Consider the following 20423-nt stretch of genomic DNA (forward strand, 5'->3'; position numbering starts at 1 on the left):
CCGTCAACCTCCCGGGCAAGAATACAATGCATTATGGGAAATGTTGTCCCCCACGGAAAACCGCCAAAACGTTACACCATTCTAATTTGAAATAACATTACGTATTTGTCACATTCGAAAACTTCAAAAATTACAATTACTTGGATTCGAATTCATTTATAACAAACATTCACTGTGCACAAAGTACGAATATATTTCCAGTAAAAAATAAAAAAAGAATGTTTATCGAAATTAAATTTAAACAAAACAAAAACACGTTAGACTTACCAAATTTAGGGCAGTTGATGAAAAAAAATAAGGTGGTGGTCGTGGTGGGTTGAAGTTGGGGACTCTTAATCCACAGGGCTGGCCAAATCTTCCCTGCATCAAGGTAAATTCAAGATGGCTGACTCAGCTTTCCTGAGGGAGCGACAAGACTCCACCCACCAGAACGTCACTAATATATGCTTCTTAAACTTTCTGAGCGTTCCAAAAAAATTAGCTAAAAAATATTGAGCCCTATTCAATTAAAGCTGCATAAAAGCCAACAGAGCTCAATACTTTATAGTTTGCTCAACTACAAAACGACATTTGAGTGTTATGAGCTTATTAGTTATGAGCTAGGACAACTGTTAGGGATTACAGTGTGGTAAATGTCACTGGCAGCATTGGAGGCTTTGTCCGTTTGTCAGTATCATGACATCACTTGATTTTAAGGCAGATATAAAATTTGTGGATCTTCTGTCATAAGATCATTTTACATTAAAATACAAATAACACTTGAACATTACTGAATGTTAAAATCATCATTCTTTTGTTTTGGATATTTGCTTCTTTTTCTCCACTTAAGCCATTAGTAATAGTGTTGCGGGTCACAGTCAGCATTCTAGTCTTTAAAATGTCTTTATGGAGACAGGAAAGAGAGCTTTGTTTCACTATTCCATACTGGAAGCTTGCGAATGTCTTTCATGTAATGGCGAGCAAGCAAAAAGTTATAAAGTGCTCAATAGAATGCAAAGCAAAAGTAAAATAAAAAATAAAACAAAATGAATACAAATAATAATAATAATAATAATAATAATAATAATACAAAATGAAGACATGGAAAACAAGACAAATATCATAGTAAATAAATATAGAGCTAGAAATAGTGAAAGATCAGCGCTGATCTAATGTTATATGATGAATTTAGCTTTGGATATACTTTCAGTTTCACAATGTAAATTTGTTGATTGTTATTGTTATTATTATTAGTATTATTAGTTGATTTCCAAATATTCAGAATTTTGTGTTACTTCGATTTAGTGACAGCCTATTTATAGCAAACCATTGCTCGACTGTATCGAATTATTTGTTGACAGTATCAAGCAGTTGATCCAGATTTTCTTCACAACCAAACAAAGTTGAATCATCAGCAAACAATATGCATTATAAATTCACAAATACCTTACATAAATCATTTATATATAAAAATAAAGGACCAAGTACCAAGCCTTGTGGAACACCACATGTAACTCTTTATAATTATGGGCTTGTGTTATTTACACTGACATACTGGTACCGATCTTCTAAATAACTGGTTAACCAGTTCTGTGGCATCCATTTTTTCCCCTGTAACTGTACTGTTCATGCAAAAGTTGTTGTTTATTTAGGAATTCAGTCAACCTTTCATGCAACCTATGAAGCATGAATTAGATGTTATGTTCGTGAAATAAAAATGATATGCTTTAATAAGGTCTTGTAGGTGCATAAAGCTGAAAACAGGTCATTTCAGCCTTTTGTTAGGTGGTTGCTAGGCAATTTGATCTTGTCATAATATTTTATATAGAAAGGAACCTTCAGGAGCATTAAATATGCCTATGTGTCAAGTTTGGTTGCTCAAGTTAATGGGATAGGAGGTTACTGATCCATCCATCCGCAGTTATCCAGTTCGAGGCCTAGCTGTTATGGGGAGAGAGGCAAGGTACATCCAGGACAGATTGTGAGTCTACAACAACAGTGGTCTTCCCTTTTAACTATATATTATGCAAAAAGATGTCAAATCTGAACATTTGGCAAATATAAACTAGATTTTATGTTTTAAAATAAGTGTGAACCAAAAAAGTAACTGATGGTTCGGATTTCTTAAAAGGTGTTTTAGAACGCACTTCAAGGCCGCTTCCATAAGGAAAGAAACAAAAATGCGAAACCTGAAAATGTGACTTACAAACTGCTTGCATTTGAATATTTGAAACCGGGACAATGGCAGCAACAGGGGCAGCTGCTGCAAGTTTATCATTCATGACAGTTTGGCTGAGCTGCGGTTAGCTCGCTCAATAATGACACATAACACAGAACAGAAAACTAAACAGTGGCTTAAATTGTGTGTGCGCTGTGGAGGTTCCTCTTCACTGAAATCTCAAACCCAAAGTGTTTGAAATGAGCCAAAGCACAAAACATGCAGCATCTTGAGCTACTATTTGTGATACATGTTTCATGGCAACAGTAATCCAGAAGCAATCTGATGTGAGCAGCAATTCAGGATTCAGCCTGTTGGTTTACTTTGCTATGAATGTCGGTTATTGTTCTCATAGTTATTTGAAATGTAAAAAAAACTACATGTCTTAGAGAAGAATGAGAATAAATACTTCATTGTAAACCTTTTCCTACTTTCCAGACAGTCCTTGCTTTAGATTAATTTGAGTGTGGTTTCAAAATCAGTGTGCAGGGATTTAAACACAGTTGGAATGGGGCTATAAAAATGTTATCTGTCACTGTCAATATCTGCTTTTATTGATTGATTTGAAGCCCGTTATTGTCAACAATTTGCTGATATGCTGATAATAGATGCAGATGAGACATTGATTAGGATGGATGGCACCCTACTCAGGTCTTTGAGGTGTTTGAAATTGGATTTTAATGGCTTCCTAATACACTGAAATATGTCTACTATTGCTCAAAATCAACATAATGCCATGGAAAGCCATCATTAGTTATGTTTCATTTGGGGTTTTATAGTAGTATCCTTACACCCAGAAATAAATGTTGATCTCCTTGTGAGAAAAAGTCTATGGGGTCATATTAGACCAAAGCGGCTTTTTTATTTAAATTAAAGTTTTGGATCTAAACGGAGACTTGGCATGTTTACAGGATGCAGCAGCTGTAGTACAGATTTCAGGATCATGTGAACTGCTGCAGGGACCTGGTGGCAGCAGAAGGAGAAAACAAACAGAAGCTGAGCAGCATTAGTGTAAGTTGAGGGGGAGGCCTTGGTTTAGCAGAGATTGTTTTGTTTCTAGATGGGCTGGATTGCAAATGTCAGTCACACAATGGGTAGAATATCCCTGTAACAGCTTTAAATGCAAGTTTTGGACTCCTTCACCATAGTGCTGTATATTCGACTTGTCAAATACTAATAACTGCGCCACACTCATGAAGCCTTTGTTTACATTTGTTAATGTTGCTTCCTCCTTTATGCAGTTGTGTCAGCAAATACCGTTTCAGTCTGGTCTTCTTGTTGCTTGAAAAGATTTCCTCCATAGCCCACTATGGTGAAACTTCAGCCACGGCCACATTAACCTCTTACAGGGCCCAAGGGTAGAAATTATGTTGTCGGGCCCCCAACGCAGAATGCTGTTTGGGTAGCTTTATCATGTGATCAGAGACACTGGGATGGACCTGTGCTACTGTGGAACATCACCTGCAACATTTTCAGTAGAATTTGACTAATTAAATACAGCTTTATAAAAGAATGAGCACCATCTCATAAAGGATAATGCACTGCAGTGGAAAAAATTCACAACTATGACTGATAATCTGCTTCTTTGTAATGATGTCGACTAGTGTGTGTATGTGAGGTGGGGATTGGGTGTATTTTAAAGCTTTTTCATAAACAACTAGTATTTTTTATTTAATATCACTGTAGATTTTATAATAAAACTACTAATAAAGCTTTGCTTACAAATTAAACTTAGATTTTCTTGTGTTTATTTGTTTCCATGTTAGCATCGGCTTTAAGGCTTTAGCCATTTTAAAAGCTTAGCTACGAGTTATCATGCCACTGTTCAGAAACAGTCCTTGAAATCGTTTTGAAATCCAGCAGAATTTCTTTGTGATACTGGAGTCCTTTTGCTATATTCTGCGGTGGTCTCAAGTTGCTGGGCTTCCACTAAGGTTTTATTTAGGTATTTTCCACCCCACCCCCTCCATCTGATTTGCAGAAAACCATTAAAAACTGCTAGCATTTCTTTTTCTTTTTTGTGGGGTTCAAAGGATGCCTTTAAATGTCTTGTTTTCTTCAGCAACCAGAGAGATGCACTTAATCTTCACAAATGAGGAACAGCAGTCAGTTGGATTGTTTTTTGTAATTCTTCACAATTATTATCAATATAGTTGATCAATTAATGTCTTGTCTAACATTTTCTGTGTCTTTTCTTTTCTTTTATTACATCTGGTCTGTGTTTTAACTCTGTAATGTGGGTAAAAGAAGGGGCTCAAAATGGGATAAAACACCATTATCATTATTTATTGCTGGCTCGGTTGCAGTAGTCACACTTGCTTTCTTGTGTGTCACATTTCCCTGTTTGTGTAGTCTGCAGAATGCAATGTGGGAATTTAGCAGAACTCACTCAAGTATATTTCGAGCACTGGGGGAGAAATAGTATGCAATTAACAGGATATTCAAAAAAATATGTGGTCATTGTATATAAGGAAAGACGATTTTAAATGCTTTATCTCATAAATGATGACCTATTATTTTATTAATCCCGCACCAGGTGTAGTTTGTTTGTATCTGGATGGATGTCTGGTCATGAAATGTTGGCTAGATTTAGTTGCAGAATTTGGAGAAGTGAAAATAAGTGTTGGTTATGTGCTGTGAATGTGTTGGAGTTTTTCCCAAGTGGGGCACACCTCCGTGGAACCTGTAGACCCAAACAAGCAGAAAGTGATACAGTGAACATACACCTGGTTTACTTTTTATTCTATTATATTCTATTTTATTATATTCTTGTATCTCCAACAATTCAGGAGCAGTGGGGATTTCCTCAACAGAGATACTTTAGTTCAAATATTTACCGGCTATAATGCAGCGTGTTGAACTTTGCCCTCCAGGTTCGGGCGCATTCACGTCTTTATTTTCGACTGGAAACGGGTATTATGGGAAAGGTTTACGACCGCCTGCGCGCTTTGTTTTTGTTACGAATCACCGTGAGTCTTTGGCTGCGCGTTGTCCTCTCGTCAAACATTTCTAAATCAAAGCGGATGGCTGCAAATACACCCGGTGCGCATGCCCGTCTTAAGTAAATGTTCCGTGCGTCCGTGCGCTCAGGCGCGCCCTAGGAAAGAATTTGCAGCCGGGCACGCGGTTGATATGACTGTTGTGACTTGTTGTGAATAGTGAAATCTCAATGACAAAAGAGCGTCAGCAAGGCCACAGCAGAAGGTTAGAGAAATAAAAACTGTAATAAAAATGTGCAATAGTCCTTTAAAGGAGCATAACCTCATATCTAATCGGATCTGGAGAGCCATCCAAGAGCCACAAACTCACCCCATGTTGATATTTCATTTTAAATGAATAAAACGACTTTAAAAAGAGGGAAGATCTCCACAAACGGTCATGTGCTGAGAGTGGAGGTAAGATTATGTCAAGATACAATTATGACGAAGTTGTGGAAGAATAATATGAAGCCCCCTTAGAAGACATAATTCATTCACACTTACTTTACACGAGCTTGAGTCACACTGCATTTTATGCTCATTAAATTACATAGACACCTTCATTTTACATGAAGTATCGAGAATAATAACCACAGAATCAAGGTAAACTTACAGTTGAGCATGGGAAACAGAGAATTTGATACAAAATGTCAGAAGGTGAGTATTACCTTAAGGAAATTGCTGTGTGGACCGTGTAACTAAAAAGTATAAAAAGTATTAGTATTAGTTAAAAATTATTTTCAGTTTACATTGGAGTTTGCTGTCTTATTGAGATATGTATATATAAATCATTTCTTTTCACTATCCAGTTGTTTATTAAAGTGTTGCCTCTAATCCAATATCCTCTAAGACCCAGCGCTATCAGTTAAAGCACACACTGGTGGCTGCTCCAGCAGCGCACTAATATCAGTCTAATGGTGAGTAATATAGATATGGGGATTTCTGCAGGTGTCAGAAAACAAGATAGGGTATTGACTGAAATCATTTTGTGTGCACGGGCTTGTCGCCAGTTGCATTTTTTCCTCCCCCCGGAGGTGCAAATAAAAGATTCTAGCCCACAAAATATCCATGTAGATGTAATTAGATAAAATGTTCCCTCCAGGTGTGTTTGAAGATGTTTTTACTTATTTATTTTGTGAAATCTGCTCAGTGTATTCAGCATTTTTCGCCCCCTTCCAGAAAGTTTAACTGCCGTGTTTGTCAGTCCTTAATGTTCCTGAATGCGCACTCCAGGTTTCCACACACGCTGGTGGAACTCTTAATAAGCAGCTCAGGTTTCAGGTGATCTGAAATCATCCTTTTAGTGGGACATAATCTCCGTCCTTTAGTACGCAGACAGAAATTGCTCTGTGTTGCAGCAGAATAGCCAGGTTTGAATGAGCCCCCAATCTAATCTTCTGTATAGGGAGTGAAGGGAACAAAAGTCGAGTAAAATTAACCATAAATCTATTACTGGAAAATCCAGTGAGCGCTGAGATGTGTTCATTAACACGATGACCAAATAATAATGAGAGCAGTTCATAGAAATGTAGCTGCTGAGGTCCCAAAGTTGGGTCAGGTGGATTTATCTACCCACCCTCCTCTGAAATAAAAATGATATTAAAGGAGCTTCAAAAAACAAAAACAAACAAACAAAAAACAAACAAACACATAAAATCAAATATTATAGTTAAAGCTCGGACTGATTCCACTTTGTCGAAATAACCGCAAAGGATTCTTCATCTTTCTAAGGTAATTCCCCTTCCCTTAAACTAAGTGGACCACTACGCTGGGGATATTTAGCCAACCTATTTATTTTTCTCATGTTTTGAGGGGGGAAACCCGGAGCCCGAGTGCTTGTCTCCTTAAACAAAGACCTCTCTAAGACATGTACTTGAAATAAACCTCTCTTTTCCTGGAGTTTATTCAAACAAACATGTTACCATAAACACATGAGGACTTTGAATCACCTTTTGTATACAGTTTAGGCTAATGAACGTACTTCTGCAAAGTCTTACATTATTGTACAAAACACGTTGCACTCAAGTTAAACATGCAGGGTCTCTCTCTCACTCTCTCTCTCTTTTTTTCTATTGGAGCAAACAAAATGAAAAGCATTTCAAACGGGAGGCGTCGTGGAGTCACCCTGCATATGCGGTAAATAGAAAGCACACAGAAGCAGTATAAAGTATGTACAGTAAAGGCCGGATTTTCTTCTGTTTTCTCATTGATTCGTTACATGCTCGATTTTTTTGTTGTTATTATTATTATTTTGATGCAAATCCTCGCTTTGGTCGAGTCAGTCTTCAAGAGTAAGCAAGCACAAAAAGAAAAAAAAATCCCACCGTCTGTTTCACATGTTAGACCTGTATATATTTACATTTAGATATGTACAGTGCAGCCATGTAACACGTCTTCATCATTAAAAAAAAAAAATCCAAAAAACCTGGACATTTAAACTGCTGTGCAAGTTCACTGGTAAACACATGTAACCCGCATTATCCACGTTTTCTTTTTCATTTTTTTTCGAAAAAAAAATAAAAAATGATTGCAACTAATCCAGTTTAGTCGTCTTTGATACCCCCCCCTCCCCTGATCCGCAGGTAGCCCATAAGCTATGACACCGTGTCCGCTTATCACATATTTATATATATATATATATATTTGTATTTTTAAGGCCCCCCTTTTGGCCCGTCAGCTGTTGTATTGACAGGCGTTCAGGCTGGAGCCCGGGCTCTGCAGGCCGCTGTATCCAAATGTTGGATGCTGTTTGGATTTAAGTCTGAGAGAGGCCAGGCTGGAGTTGCAAGTGTCCCGGTAAACGCTGTACGGTGAGCCGGGAGGCCCGTAAGGACAAGCCGATGATGACATAGCTGAGTTGATGCCGGATGTCCCGATCCCATTCAGGTTGCTGATGTTGTTAAGACCTGGCGTGGGCATGCCGGGCACCGCGGAGTGGCCCATCCCGGAGGCCATGGTCATGGAGGAGATGGAGTTGGGGGCCGAGAACATGGACTGCGAGGTGAGGGGACTCATGGAGTTGAAGAAGGTGAAGTTCTTGGTGGACAGCGGTGCCGGAGTGAGGCCCTTGTTGGTCCAGTTGTTGTAGGTATAAGCCGGGTACATGTCGTCGTAAGGCTGCATGAGACCGCTGAACTGGGGCAGGTAGCTGTTCTTGCAAAGGTCCATCTGCTGGTTCCGCTCCCGCTTCCTCCACTTAGCCCGGCGGTTTTTGAACCACACCTGGAAGGGACACACAGAACCGTGAGCATTAACCACAGCAGAACGCTGTAAAATGTAAAATTAATTTTCTTGTCATAAAATAAACCTGCAACGTTGCTACAGATGATACAGGAATGACTCGAGTCCACATCCGAAGCAGCATTTCAAGCTCGTGTGATATTCAGTTCATGAAGCATAAGTGTAATTTTTTTTTCTTAAAACGACACTAATGATCATTTATTGATGTCTGAATCATTTATTTCCACATATATTGTGGCAACAAGCTTCAGACCCCGCTTTGGTGCCCTTGAATTGTTGCCTTTAAGGTGAGTTAGTGTCTAGGGTGCCTTAAAACGTTTCATTAAAAGGAAACAAACAACAACAAATTAAAACAAACAAACAAACAAAAAAAACCATTACAGCATAAAGGCATTTTTAACTAAATTATCTTTGAATTTTATAGCGGTTAATTGTTGATGAGTTAAAATCTTTTATAGGCCCACTGCATATTCAGCAGTTTCAGCTGCGGTCCCATTTTCAATGTTCTCAGATGTCAAATATCAACAACTGCTTTTTAATTTATGATTAGTTACGAAACACGCACTTCTTTTGTTTTTGTTTTTTAAAAATACCAAAACAGTTACTTACTTTTGCTTATTAAGATGAATCCGGACATTAAAAAGAAAGGATCCTTTTTTGAGTGAAATGCATATTCAGAGTTTCCATACCCGAGTCGACAAACTAGCCTTGGAGTCAGGGGGAGCAGTTTCTGCTGACGAGCTACAACCCGGTAAAATAAATACAAAATCAGCGAGACTGAATGAGTGGACATCCTTTAAGTTCATGTGGACGACGACTGCGGGATGTATTAATCCTAATCAGTGGACTGATGTTAGAAATTCGTTTTGGTTATATTCATATAGACTATACAATATATTCGACACTCTCTTTACAAATGTAATTTTTCCTTCCTGTAGACTATTTTGCCCTTTACAAATAAACTAGCAAATACATTAAATCGTTTATGAAAACTGTTTCCAGGTGTTTTGATATTATACATATTAGTATAAGACTACCACACACTTGTACATCACAACGAGAATGTGTGTTTACACCAGATCTAAGATGGAGGTGCATTAATGTAGATTTTTTTGGCCTCATTTCTTACAATGAAATAAGAAGTATTTCTAAAGATAAATCAGTGTAAATAAAAGGCGTGTGTGTCTGTGTAAGTCAGACGTAAAACCAGGTTCACAGAGCAACTCGAACGGCTCCGCGGATGACTCGAAATGAAACAGAAAAGCGCTTCTGGATATCCTCACACCTTATCAAAACCTAACAAAATACTAGTCGCTACTCTCCAATTCATTGTTAATTCATAGTAGAAACAATTTACAACTGGTATCACCAGACGGCCTCGCGGAAGCTATTTATAGTGGTGCGGGAACACTGTGCGGCCGACAAATTGTCCACAAAGACTTGAGCGATGTGACAGAGAGCTGTGGAGGAAACACTCAAGACTGCAGAGCCCAGCCTCGAGTTTCCTGCACCCAGCTATAAAATGCATGCTTTGGATTTTAATGACATTTGCACGACGAAAACCACGTTAAGAATATGAGTATAATGACTGACGTGTCAAAGTGTGCTTGTAAATATTATGAAATTATATTTAAAATCATAATTGCATCTTATTTAATGTAAATTGATCTTTAAAATATTTCCAATTATTTCAAATTTCACTGAATCTCAAACATTCAGCGTACCATCACCCCCTTTTTTTAATCCTAATATTATTATTTTTTTATTCCTAATGAAAAAGGGGAACGAAAGAAAAAAAAAAATAGTCGCTGTTTAAATCTGAACCTGCTCGTGACAGCAGTGAGTTTCTTGGCTCAAAATGCATAAAAAGCAACTTATTTTCATTTTACACCTCAAACTGAAGATATTATAAGAACTGTGCTGATTCAAATATTATATTATTATTGTTATGATTCATTTTTACTCAAAACAGTTTAAAAATGTAGCTAGAATAAATATAATACATGTAAGTCATATATATATATATATATATATATATATATATATATATATATATATATATATATATATATATATATATATATATGAGGAGAGACGTGAACGCTCTCCGTGGAGAAAAAAAAAACAAGGGTCCAGATTTTCGATGATGTCATCAAAATGCGAATCATCCATTGGCTACATTAGCAGATACACCCTTTGAAAGGACCTGCAATTTCCAACAGATTCAACTACTTTTTTTTCTCCTTACTTTCTTTTTTAAAGCTTATCTTTCTTCTGAGTTTTCAGCACGAGACGTGTTAACATGACTGCGTACCATTAAGGCCTGTAACGTCCTCTGTGCCAGTATTGGGAATTGTGCACGTGCTGTAATAACGGTAGATTTACTTTTGGATGCACCGTAGCTGACAGTCAGGGATGACTGCAACTTAATATGTTAACAATATTCTGCTGAAAACCTCCGAGGTCTTTGGAGACGGATTTTCGTAAGCGTGTATTTGAAATGTATCACAGATTTAGTTTATTACTTCTGATCCGTTTAAAGTCACCAAAGTCTGTATGTGACATGGACTCTGTTAAAAATAGGAATAGTGACTAACGCATGAATTCAGAACCTTCAGGGAAATGTACTGACTTTAATATACATCTGATTTCTCGCTGTACTGACAAACAGCATAAATGAGTCTGTGACATCCTTATTTGAAAATTTCTACAAAGTTCTGTTTTTCTTTTTGTTTTTTTAATACTTGAAATTGGGTAAAAAGTCTTGTGGAACCAAGTTCAAAAGTTACATATTTTGACAATTTAAAAAATATATAATTTTAAGTTATTAAAAAATATCTTCTTCATTTTCTTATAATTTTTTGTTGGTTTTGGAAGTTTAATAATTGCTGTTTTTGATGAGCGTCTACTTGGCCAGCTTGTCTTTATTCAAACTTTTCGTATGGTTTACGCACGGCCGCTATCTTACCCGGACTCTCGCCTCGGTCAGGTTGGTCCATACCGCGATCTCCTCCCTGGTGCTCATGTCAGGGTAGCGATTCCTCTGGAACGTGGCTTCCAGCTCTTGCAGCTGCTGGCTGGTGAAGTGAGTCCGCTGCCGCCGCTGTTTTTTCTTCTTGGGGTCGTCCGCGTTTCCGTCATCGCTCCTGTGTTCAGCGTTTCTTTCCTTTTCTGTAGGTGACAAACCGGTGTGAAACAGCAGTACTCCTATAACATATTTTGAATGGCATGCAAATAAGGGACGTTTAAACAATGAAGAAGTTAGTGTGTGTACGTCGACAGTTCAATATTTCCCACGAGGATTGAGTACAACGACGTGGATTTTTTTTTTAAGTAAAGCAATTGAAAAAGACCCACCGCGATGAAACCAACCATTTTGGCTAATTTATTTACGAAGTCATTCATAAAAAATAAACCTCAAAAGAACAGAAACAAATTAGTCACACATTCACAAACGTGTGTCAGAGTTAGCCATCGGATCGCTCCGGTTTTCGCTTAGAGATCAATATCTTTACGATGAGGTCTGCCCACTCTTATCTCCCAACTGTCTTGTATTTTGTGTCCTAACAATTGCCTCGTTAAACTTAAGAGGCCACACGCGCAAAGGTCAGTCACACACACACACACACACTCGCACACACAGAAAGGGAGCTAGGATTTTGAGAGTTTCCTAAAAACAAAAAAAAGCTTAAAATCACGACTCAAGATTGTTATTTAAAACGATTTACTGTCGTGACTGATAGCTAAAAAAATAGAACTAACTGACCTTGGTGTATTTTCTATTTGCTTCTCGTGCGCCCTGAAATACGCGAAGAAAGGCCAGAAAGGCCTCTGTTTTTTTCCCCTAAAATTTTGGAAAAGCTGAATAATAAAAAGTGTCTCCGGGAACTGTCAACACAGACCGCTTGGTTTTTAGTTTAGATTTGTGGATAGCTCCAATATTTATAGTTTGCTCTAATGCATTCACTGACAGCAGGCCAGGCTGCTCTGCACATTTTTCCCTGACACATCTCGGGTTCCTGCCAAATGTTTGGTTCTGGGAGCACAGTAAACAAAAAATGGGGAGTAACTGCACAAAAAGCGCTCACAAACACAAACACACTCAAATACTAAGATTTGATGGAAACACATTTTAGAGTTTGTCGTTTTCGTGCACGCTGCCCGGTGACACACGGAAATAAATCAAGCAAACACAAGGGATATAAAAGTTAAATATTCTTTCTCTATGTTCTGTAGCTTTTAAGTGCTGGAGATGCCTCTCTGACAGTTCGCCGTAAAAATGCTTACGGACACGTAAAATAAACTGTTACAGCACTCAGTGGGAAAAAGAATGGAGAGGCTAAAAGCACTCTGACTGTGTACCTGCCAACTCTGTGTCTGAAGACTCGCTGCTTGAGTTCTCTACAGTTTCTCGACTGCTGTTTGAAGTTCTCTGTAAATGAAACGCGGGGGCCACGTCGCGGGGCGGCGGTGCTCTCACTGCCTCTGCAATTCTGTCCAAATTCATCCCACCTTGAAGAGAAGGGTGCGTAAAAAGAGGAAACGGGGTGAATCCTGTGGATCGCGAGGCTTTCTTTCAGAGCTACGCTACAAAACATCCACCCGCTCTCAGACACACACCACGACATGGGATATTTAACCATGCAGGTTCGTTTGTTCTTCCACGCAAAACGTGCTTCGAGAGAATAGAAGAAAGAAAGGACAAAAAAATCACACGGCCCCGTTCCCCTCCTCTGAAGCAGTGACAGCCCTGTGCGCTCTCCTTCTATCCGCAGCAAGGAAAAGCTTCCACCCGCTGTGACTGAGAACAAGCTCCGGCTCTCCAACCCTCACATCAGACCCACCCATTAGCTGCGTTAAACCTCCCCAAAACAAGTCCCACCCACTAAACGTGACCGCTGCAAGAAAATACCCACCCAGACAAGACAAAGTCTGACGTCGCGCTTAACAAAGTGAAAAGGTGCATTTAATTAATTTTAGATTTATTAGACGTATATGTCGCATTTAGATCAGGAAATTTCTTCCAGTGTGAGTGGAGCGAAACTATAAGAGGTGACTCATCTGCTAAACACTCCTAACAAAAAACCTGCCACGGTGGCTGTCTGCTCATTTGTTAGTCTTAAGGCTAGTTATTGTTATTACTTTGTATTTTATTTCATTTTATTATTTTTTGCAGTGTACGCTTTGTCAATTATCGAGAGCGCACAAAGCGAAGCTTTGCTTTCAGGAGTAAAAAAGGGGCCTTTTATTCGCGCAGGCATGTTTGAAATGTGTCCAAAGCAATGCAGCTGGGCGCGCTTATACACACAATGTATATCTCGGATATGTACCGAGCTGAATAAACATTTGCCATCCAACACGGTCCTGCCCAGTTACTGTGTCTCCAGTATGAAAAGTGCTCGATGATATCAGGCTCGTTGTGTGCGTGAATACGAGCGCTGTAACCTGACAAGAGTCGCTCTGTCAGCTCGCTCATTCACAAAGAGACAATCGGGAGTAATACACGGAACATTACATCTCTCATTATTTAACAGGATGTGTTTGTCCGTGCTGTTTTTTGTGCACCACATCGTTTGAACCACATCAGTCAAAGAATAAGTAATCTATCAGCAGCAGCAGATCGGTCTGCCCTGCACTTTGCCTAAACAGCCACCACCTCACCACTTCAGACATTACTGATATAATATATTTAAACTCCAACAACATGCACTCAGAATCCAACCGCTATAGATCCCAGCCTTTCAGTGACAACCGCAATATGACAAATGGACCGCTGCGAATGATGACACATTTGACTTTTGTGGGTTTTGTTGGCTATGACGCGCAAACAGCAGCAAGCAGTGGCTTGATAAAGGAGCCCCAACATCACCAGAACATAACGTCTTTGTATCCATTAGCAGTGCTAATTCAAACCAACCTCATCCCGCTAAAGATGGAAAACAAGTAAGATTAAATTAGATGCTACAGGGATTATAATCTGACATTCAGGTATGCGCAGTACTCGTGGTGCTTTAGAGCTAAGTGAACTGTAATGTGTCCGTGTGCAAAACTGAAGAGCTGAGTTGCTGATCGTAGTCTGTGTCGCACTGGCTATTTTCTTGTCTTTCTTGAATGCACAGATGCAGGTTAGATAATATTTAAAGTTTTACCCAAGCGCGGGGCTCTTTTATAGGATGGCAGAAATAGATTCCATGTAACTTTTGCATGAGAAAAGCTCTGCAGGCATTCTGCCACAGACTCGCCAAGAAGTCTCTGTTTTAACCCAAACCATGAGCTTTTCATCCACCAAACCAAGTATTTCGTTGCCTAACCAAATTGCGCATGAAAGCTGAAAATAATGTAAAAGAAAAGAAGGCCAGCGTAAAAAGCGTTTGTTTCAGACCACTATGAGTAACCCTTTACATGAAAGCAAAATGTAAAGGCCTTTACTCGTGTAACTGGAATCTGTGGGCAAAAGTCTCCATTTAGCATTAGGGTTTGAGTCATTAGACGCACAGAGTGTATAAATCACATTTCTTATTTGAAAGTTTGAGTTTGTATTTGAGATAAATATATTTTCTATTTAAATGTGATGTGCCTGTAGGTGTTTTGTTATAATATGACAAACACTTACGGGCAATAATAATTTATTGAGTTAAATCACCTCTGAGTGACCAGAAATCACAGGTTTACTGAATGTAAAGAGTTCCAGATTTCTCTTTCTAAGCTGATTAAAGATCAGTATAATTTGGCCACATCTTCGATATGAGACCAGCTGACCTGCTGGCTTGCTCGGCCAGTCTGCTACCTCCTTCAGGTAGAGTCGCACATCAGGCCTCAGAGTCTCAGGCTGACAGACAGTCAGACTGTCACAGGCGCCAGGGTCGAAGACTTTCGGCCATTGTATGAGCGTATGACTTTTGACACGAGATCCTCGTTTTGTTCAAAACGCCCCCGAAGGGTTTTTTTTTTTTTTGGCAAAGAATTGTGTTAGCTCTCAGAAATCACCTGCCGTGTTCATCAATATTTGCTCAGCCTTTCTGCACAGAGAGAGTGGCACGTGTTTTCATAGACATCTACACTGAATGCACTCAAGAAATTTGAATACAGCGAAACTCATCAACGAACTTTTTAAATTTTTAGTGCACAGTGTGTAACTGTTGTATTACTATGGCATAAGTATTTGACTAGCTAATATGAATGCGTCACCTTAACCTACTGAGGATCGCAGTCAACAAGTTTACCGCCGCAGCTTACCGAAGTGCTTTTGGGCACGACACCAGCATCGCCTACCTGCTTACTCATATTCCAAGATGGTTAAATGGTTTGGACACAATATTTGAAAACAACAAAAGTTCATCTGCATCTAAACTCTGGAGTAAGAAAGCAGAAAAGGCGTTGATGAGGTGAACTCGAGGACCTCGTGACCAGCAGGTGGTCTTTACTATTCAGGTTGCGAAGGTTGAGTGAAAGAGACTACCTGTTGGTAGCTGGTAGGGTTTAGTGGGAGATAGTCTATCAATGAAGTGCTTAAAGCTCTAGCTTGTTTCAAGATTGCAGCGGACTCCTGAAAAACTAAAATCAGCCTAGAAAAAAGTCTTATGTGCCATAAAGTATTAGCAAAAGCAAAAGCAGCGGTAAAAAAATAACAATAAACCCAGTGACTCTTGAGGTCAATATTATGGGATTTACAGCACAAAGAGATTCGCCATGGCGGAGCTCTTATGAATTCTACTTTGTTCTGTCCACATGTTCCTGGCTGATAGATGGGGGTAATCTAAATACCCAGCCTCCTCAGCCTCCATCTATGCCCGCGTCCCGCTCCTCCAGCACTCTGGAGGGCACTTGCGTGTGATGGATGAGTTAAAAAGCCTTTCCATCCGGCAGGACAGGTTAAAGGCCAGTGGCTAAGCAAACACTCATATTTTTCCCCCCAAGAAGTGAAAATAAACTCGGCGAACGCCGTGAATCACACACAAAAATACAGTCTTGGTTTATTTTTCTCTCCAGGGAAAGCGAGCACAGTAAAGCTAACCACAGGACCGAAAAAACAAAGCATATAGAAAATTAAAGCTGGCGAGCTGATTCAAGAGCAGTACAGCAGCGGAGATGTAACTGGACACGGTGCGTAACTGGAGAAGGACAGAGCTGATTATTGCCTTGGTGATGGTTTCCCTGCTTGGTCCAAGGCCTGTTTGACCTGAGGTCTGACAACCAATAAACAGCCTGTGCAGGGAATGCAGGTGTAAATAAAACAACGTCTAATAGCCAGCACAGGGAAACACCCATAGGGCAAATCCACTAAACTGCAAGAATATGTAAAATTTCCTTTTAAACCCCTTCATTCGTTGATAAACCAGAGCCAGTCCGCCACACGTTCGGTCGTTTCTTTTAGTTTTACATACACGCGGTGTTGATATTTGAAAAGAGAGTGGTTCTTAATATGTGAAAACATAAAAATATACATATACTGCCTTTTAGGGTGAAACTTGATTGCTACTGCATATTATTATTTCCTCGGGGAACGTTTTGTGAAAGGTTGCACACGATGTTTCATTTAAATTTCCCCCAAACCTCGAAATTATTCCAACTTTTTTACGTATCTTTTTAACGAATGGGGGATTCTTGGTTTTTTGTTGTGATTAAATCCAGAAAAGACTGATTGGTTTATTTTTATGTGAGCTACGACTGCTGGATCTGAAGAAAAAAATTAAATGAAATATTTTCCACTGAACAGATTGGCATGTTTATGTGTCGTTTGTAGCATCTGGCTTGATGTTGCTTCGTTTTTCCTTTTGTTTTTAGTGTTTAAAAGATAAATGGTTGGGATTTATTACCAGAAAGATGAAAAAAGTTCATTGTTTGTATATGTACTTATTTATCTATTGCCGATGCCAATTTCACAGAGCTCCATAATCATTTTGCAGCTAATGAATCACAATATCCACTCTCTTCCGGTTATGCAATTGGGGGTCGCGGTCGGGCTGGAGCCTATACCAGCTGTCATAGAGCGAGAGGCGGGGTACACCCTGGACACGTCTCCAGTTTATCGCAAGGGTAACACAGAGATACAGACAACCACTCACTCTAGACTTGTACTTCACAATCAGCAGTCATCCTAACATCCTTGCGTTTGGACTGTGGGAGGAATCCGAGACCCACAGAGACACGGAGCGAACATGCAAACTCGACACAAAATCGCCTCAGCCGGATTCTAACCCAGTCCTAACCACCACCACACCACCGTGGATCTGAATATATATATGGATATTTTGAAAAGTCAAACATAATCAACATGTTAAACTGAGCACAGAAAAATGTCATACCAGATTCCCCACAAGAAATCACATTCTTCGACAGATTCAGTTCCATTCCAGTTGCCTGAAAAACACAAAAAACCCCAATTAAATCAAACGTTCTCCTCCAAATAAAAAAAAAAAAAAAAAAAATCAAAGAGGCTAAACACACCTATTCTCATTAAACCACATCATATTATAGTTACCATTACAATGTTGTTGTTTTTTTAATATTGAATAAATGAAAGTTTGTTTAAAAAACAAGTCAGAGCAGGCTGTGTCACAATCCTACAACAGCAAGTTTAATTCTTTCTGGACCCTTGGCTAATACATTTGTATTAAAATTGATTGTGAGAAGAAACATGCAAGACAATTAAGGACAATAGCAAAATTAATAAACTGATTAATACAACTTAAAAAAAATAACGCGAATTTTGTGGTAATATTTATTCGTTTTTAAAGAAAGGATTTTCATGTTTTCGGCTCGCAGAATGAGAAACACCCTCTCCCTTGCCCATCACAGACCCTCAATTCCCCCCCCCCCTCTCTCTCTCTCTCACACACACACACACACACACACACACACACACACACACACACACACACACACACACACAGAGCGAAAGATTGACCCTCTTATCTAGAGGAATCCCTTTGCTGCTTTTATGTCCTCAGTAAATCTTTACTCAGTACCCTTCGTACTTTCGTCCTTCGCGCTTCAGTGCGCGCACACGCTTGTACTCTATATTAGTTACTCTAAGTATCTAATGTAGTGTTTTTCTGGGCTACAGTGGGAATAATGTTGTAAGGTGCAGCTGGCTGACTCTAATGCTCAGACAAACTATTGTCACACTCGCTGCTGCAGTTCTATGCCAGAAATCGTTGCTGTGCGCAAAGCTCTATTCGCTCAGTCTCTACTCCAGGTTTTTGAAAACCAAATGGCCAACAGCATGCTCTTCCTAAAGGAGTCGGCGCTTTTAAATATTTTATTTTCTTCTTCACGCTGGACACATCTTCCCCTCTGATTCACATTCCCAATATCTTGAAGTGTTAAAAGGCACAGAGCGACCTGCCCGCCGACACCTTCTGACCAATTCCCACAGCTAAAATCCACTGACCTGACACGACACCGTGCGTGCCTTACTCACCAGTTGGTTCCCAGCAGAAGACAGAAAAACGGAATAAACCCTCACGGTTTCCCCATGCAGGTGTTCAGTAAATCCACTTTAGCGTCAGCTGCGCGTAAATGCTGCGTCCGCGGTAATCAGCACTTTGGTCGTCTCTGTGACGATACCTTGGTTTTCTTCACTGCTCTGCTGCACGCCTAGCGTTGACGTCATCACACCGCAACCCCCCGCTGCCGCCGCCACCACCACCAACACCTCCCCCGCTGTCACCCCCCAATCACTGGTCTCCTTTTCATCCCATCGCATCTTCATTTGAACTTTTCTTAAAAAAAAGAAAAAAAAAAAGACATCACTGAATTCCTCACCTGTGCTGCCATCATCACCTGACGTCACCTTCTTCTTCCTCCCCATCTTAATTCACGATTTTCTTCTCCGCAAAATATGTTCTCAAACGCTTTTTTCTGACTTTTACTTTAACATAGGAAAGCAACAAGTGATGTAATAATAATAAACCTATTTGGTGTGTGTGTGTGTGTGTGTGTGTGTGTGTGTGTGTGTGTGTGTGTGTGTGTGTGTGTGTGTGTGTGTGTGTGTGTGTGTGTGTGGCGTTGACGAAGGACAGTTTCGGCGTAAAAAAAAGGTGAGAAGAGTTTTCTTGATTTTCATCAGAGGGTGTTTGTCCTCACACCGATGACCATCAGCTTGAGGAAAGAAAAAAATCTATTTTGAAGAATTCACATAAAAGAAGACGCACATCCTGTTATATGTAGACATATATATATGTGTGTGTGTGTGTGTATACATATAAAGATAAAGATAAATGTTTATTTGTTTATTTATTTATCACAGTTTAAATAAATTTAAAAAACCAAAAACTGTAAATCACACACAACCACACATCTTAAAGTTTTGTGTAACACATAGGTTAATTTTAATTAATTAATTAATTTTAATGTAATGACTTAAGTTGTTTTTCAAGCACGAAAAGATCCCAATATTTTGCTGACACAGGCGACAGCATTTTATTTCTATAAGTTGGCATCAGGCTTTTGCGTGGTTGCGCACTGGCCGTATTTTCCTCTTCGATAATGAACCGGGTCGGCAAACAATAAGCCGTCTGACCATTGTGAACCTCTCTGTTAGCAGATGATTATTTAACGACTAATTGTTCATTTTTGCACGCAGGGTCCAGATTTGTTTTGTCCTTCAAAGTAAAACATTCGATCTGCATCCCATTAAAAATGGTCTGAGGTTTTAAATGGAGGAAATATGACCGAGTTGTGAACAAGCGTTTGCGCCCTAAAAAGGGGAAATAATTAGGCTAATGTTTTCTGTAAAAGGAAGACGAAGCCATTCAGGCCTTTGTGTGTCCGTGAGCGGTTGCAGAGAGAGCGAGAAATAGAGTAAAAACGCCATGCCAACAAAACAACTCTTGCAAAAGCAAATAAACGGAAGATTTAGGTCGGGTAAACTCTGCAGCGTTGCTGTATCAACGGACAAAAAGCATGAAGAGAGACGCAAAGTAACAGCGAAGGCCACAAGAAACACAGACAGAGATTAGAGTTGTTCCACCGTAGCCGTGGAAGGACTGCATCACCGATTAGGC

General features: G+C 39.5%; 1 protein-coding gene across 2 annotated transcripts; it reads right to left on the bottom strand.

Annotated features, from left to right (window-relative positions):
• Positions 1-7848: 7848 nt before the first annotated feature.
• On the bottom strand, positions 7849-18886 carry pitx1 (paired-like homeodomain 1). 2 transcript variants are annotated; one of them, XM_085364016.1, is made up of 4 exons: positions 18839-18886; positions 17721-17775; positions 11384-11586; positions 7849-8397 (listed from the first exon to the last, which is right to left on the bottom strand). In XM_085364016.1, exons 2-4 carry the CDS (start codon positions 17764-17766, stop codon positions 7849-7851), a joined length of 798 nt encoding a protein of 265 aa, XP_085220142.1. In that variant the 5' UTR covers positions 17767-17775; positions 18839-18886. The 2 variants fall into 2 exon arrangements, with proteins under 2 accessions (XP_085220142.1, XP_085220140.1); XM_085364014.1 differs by lacking the exon at positions 18839-18886 and adding an exon at positions 12778-12927.
• Between the last annotated feature and the right edge of the window lie 1537 nt (positions 18887-20423).

Source organism: Diplotaxodon limnothrissa, linkage group LG10, assembly GCF_057381915.1.
Source record: "Diplotaxodon limnothrissa isolate DT_005_m linkage group LG10, D_limnothrissa_male_GT1.1, whole genome shotgun sequence".
Classification (NCBI taxonomy): Eukaryota; Metazoa; Chordata; class Actinopteri; order Cichliformes; family Cichlidae; genus Diplotaxodon; species Diplotaxodon limnothrissa.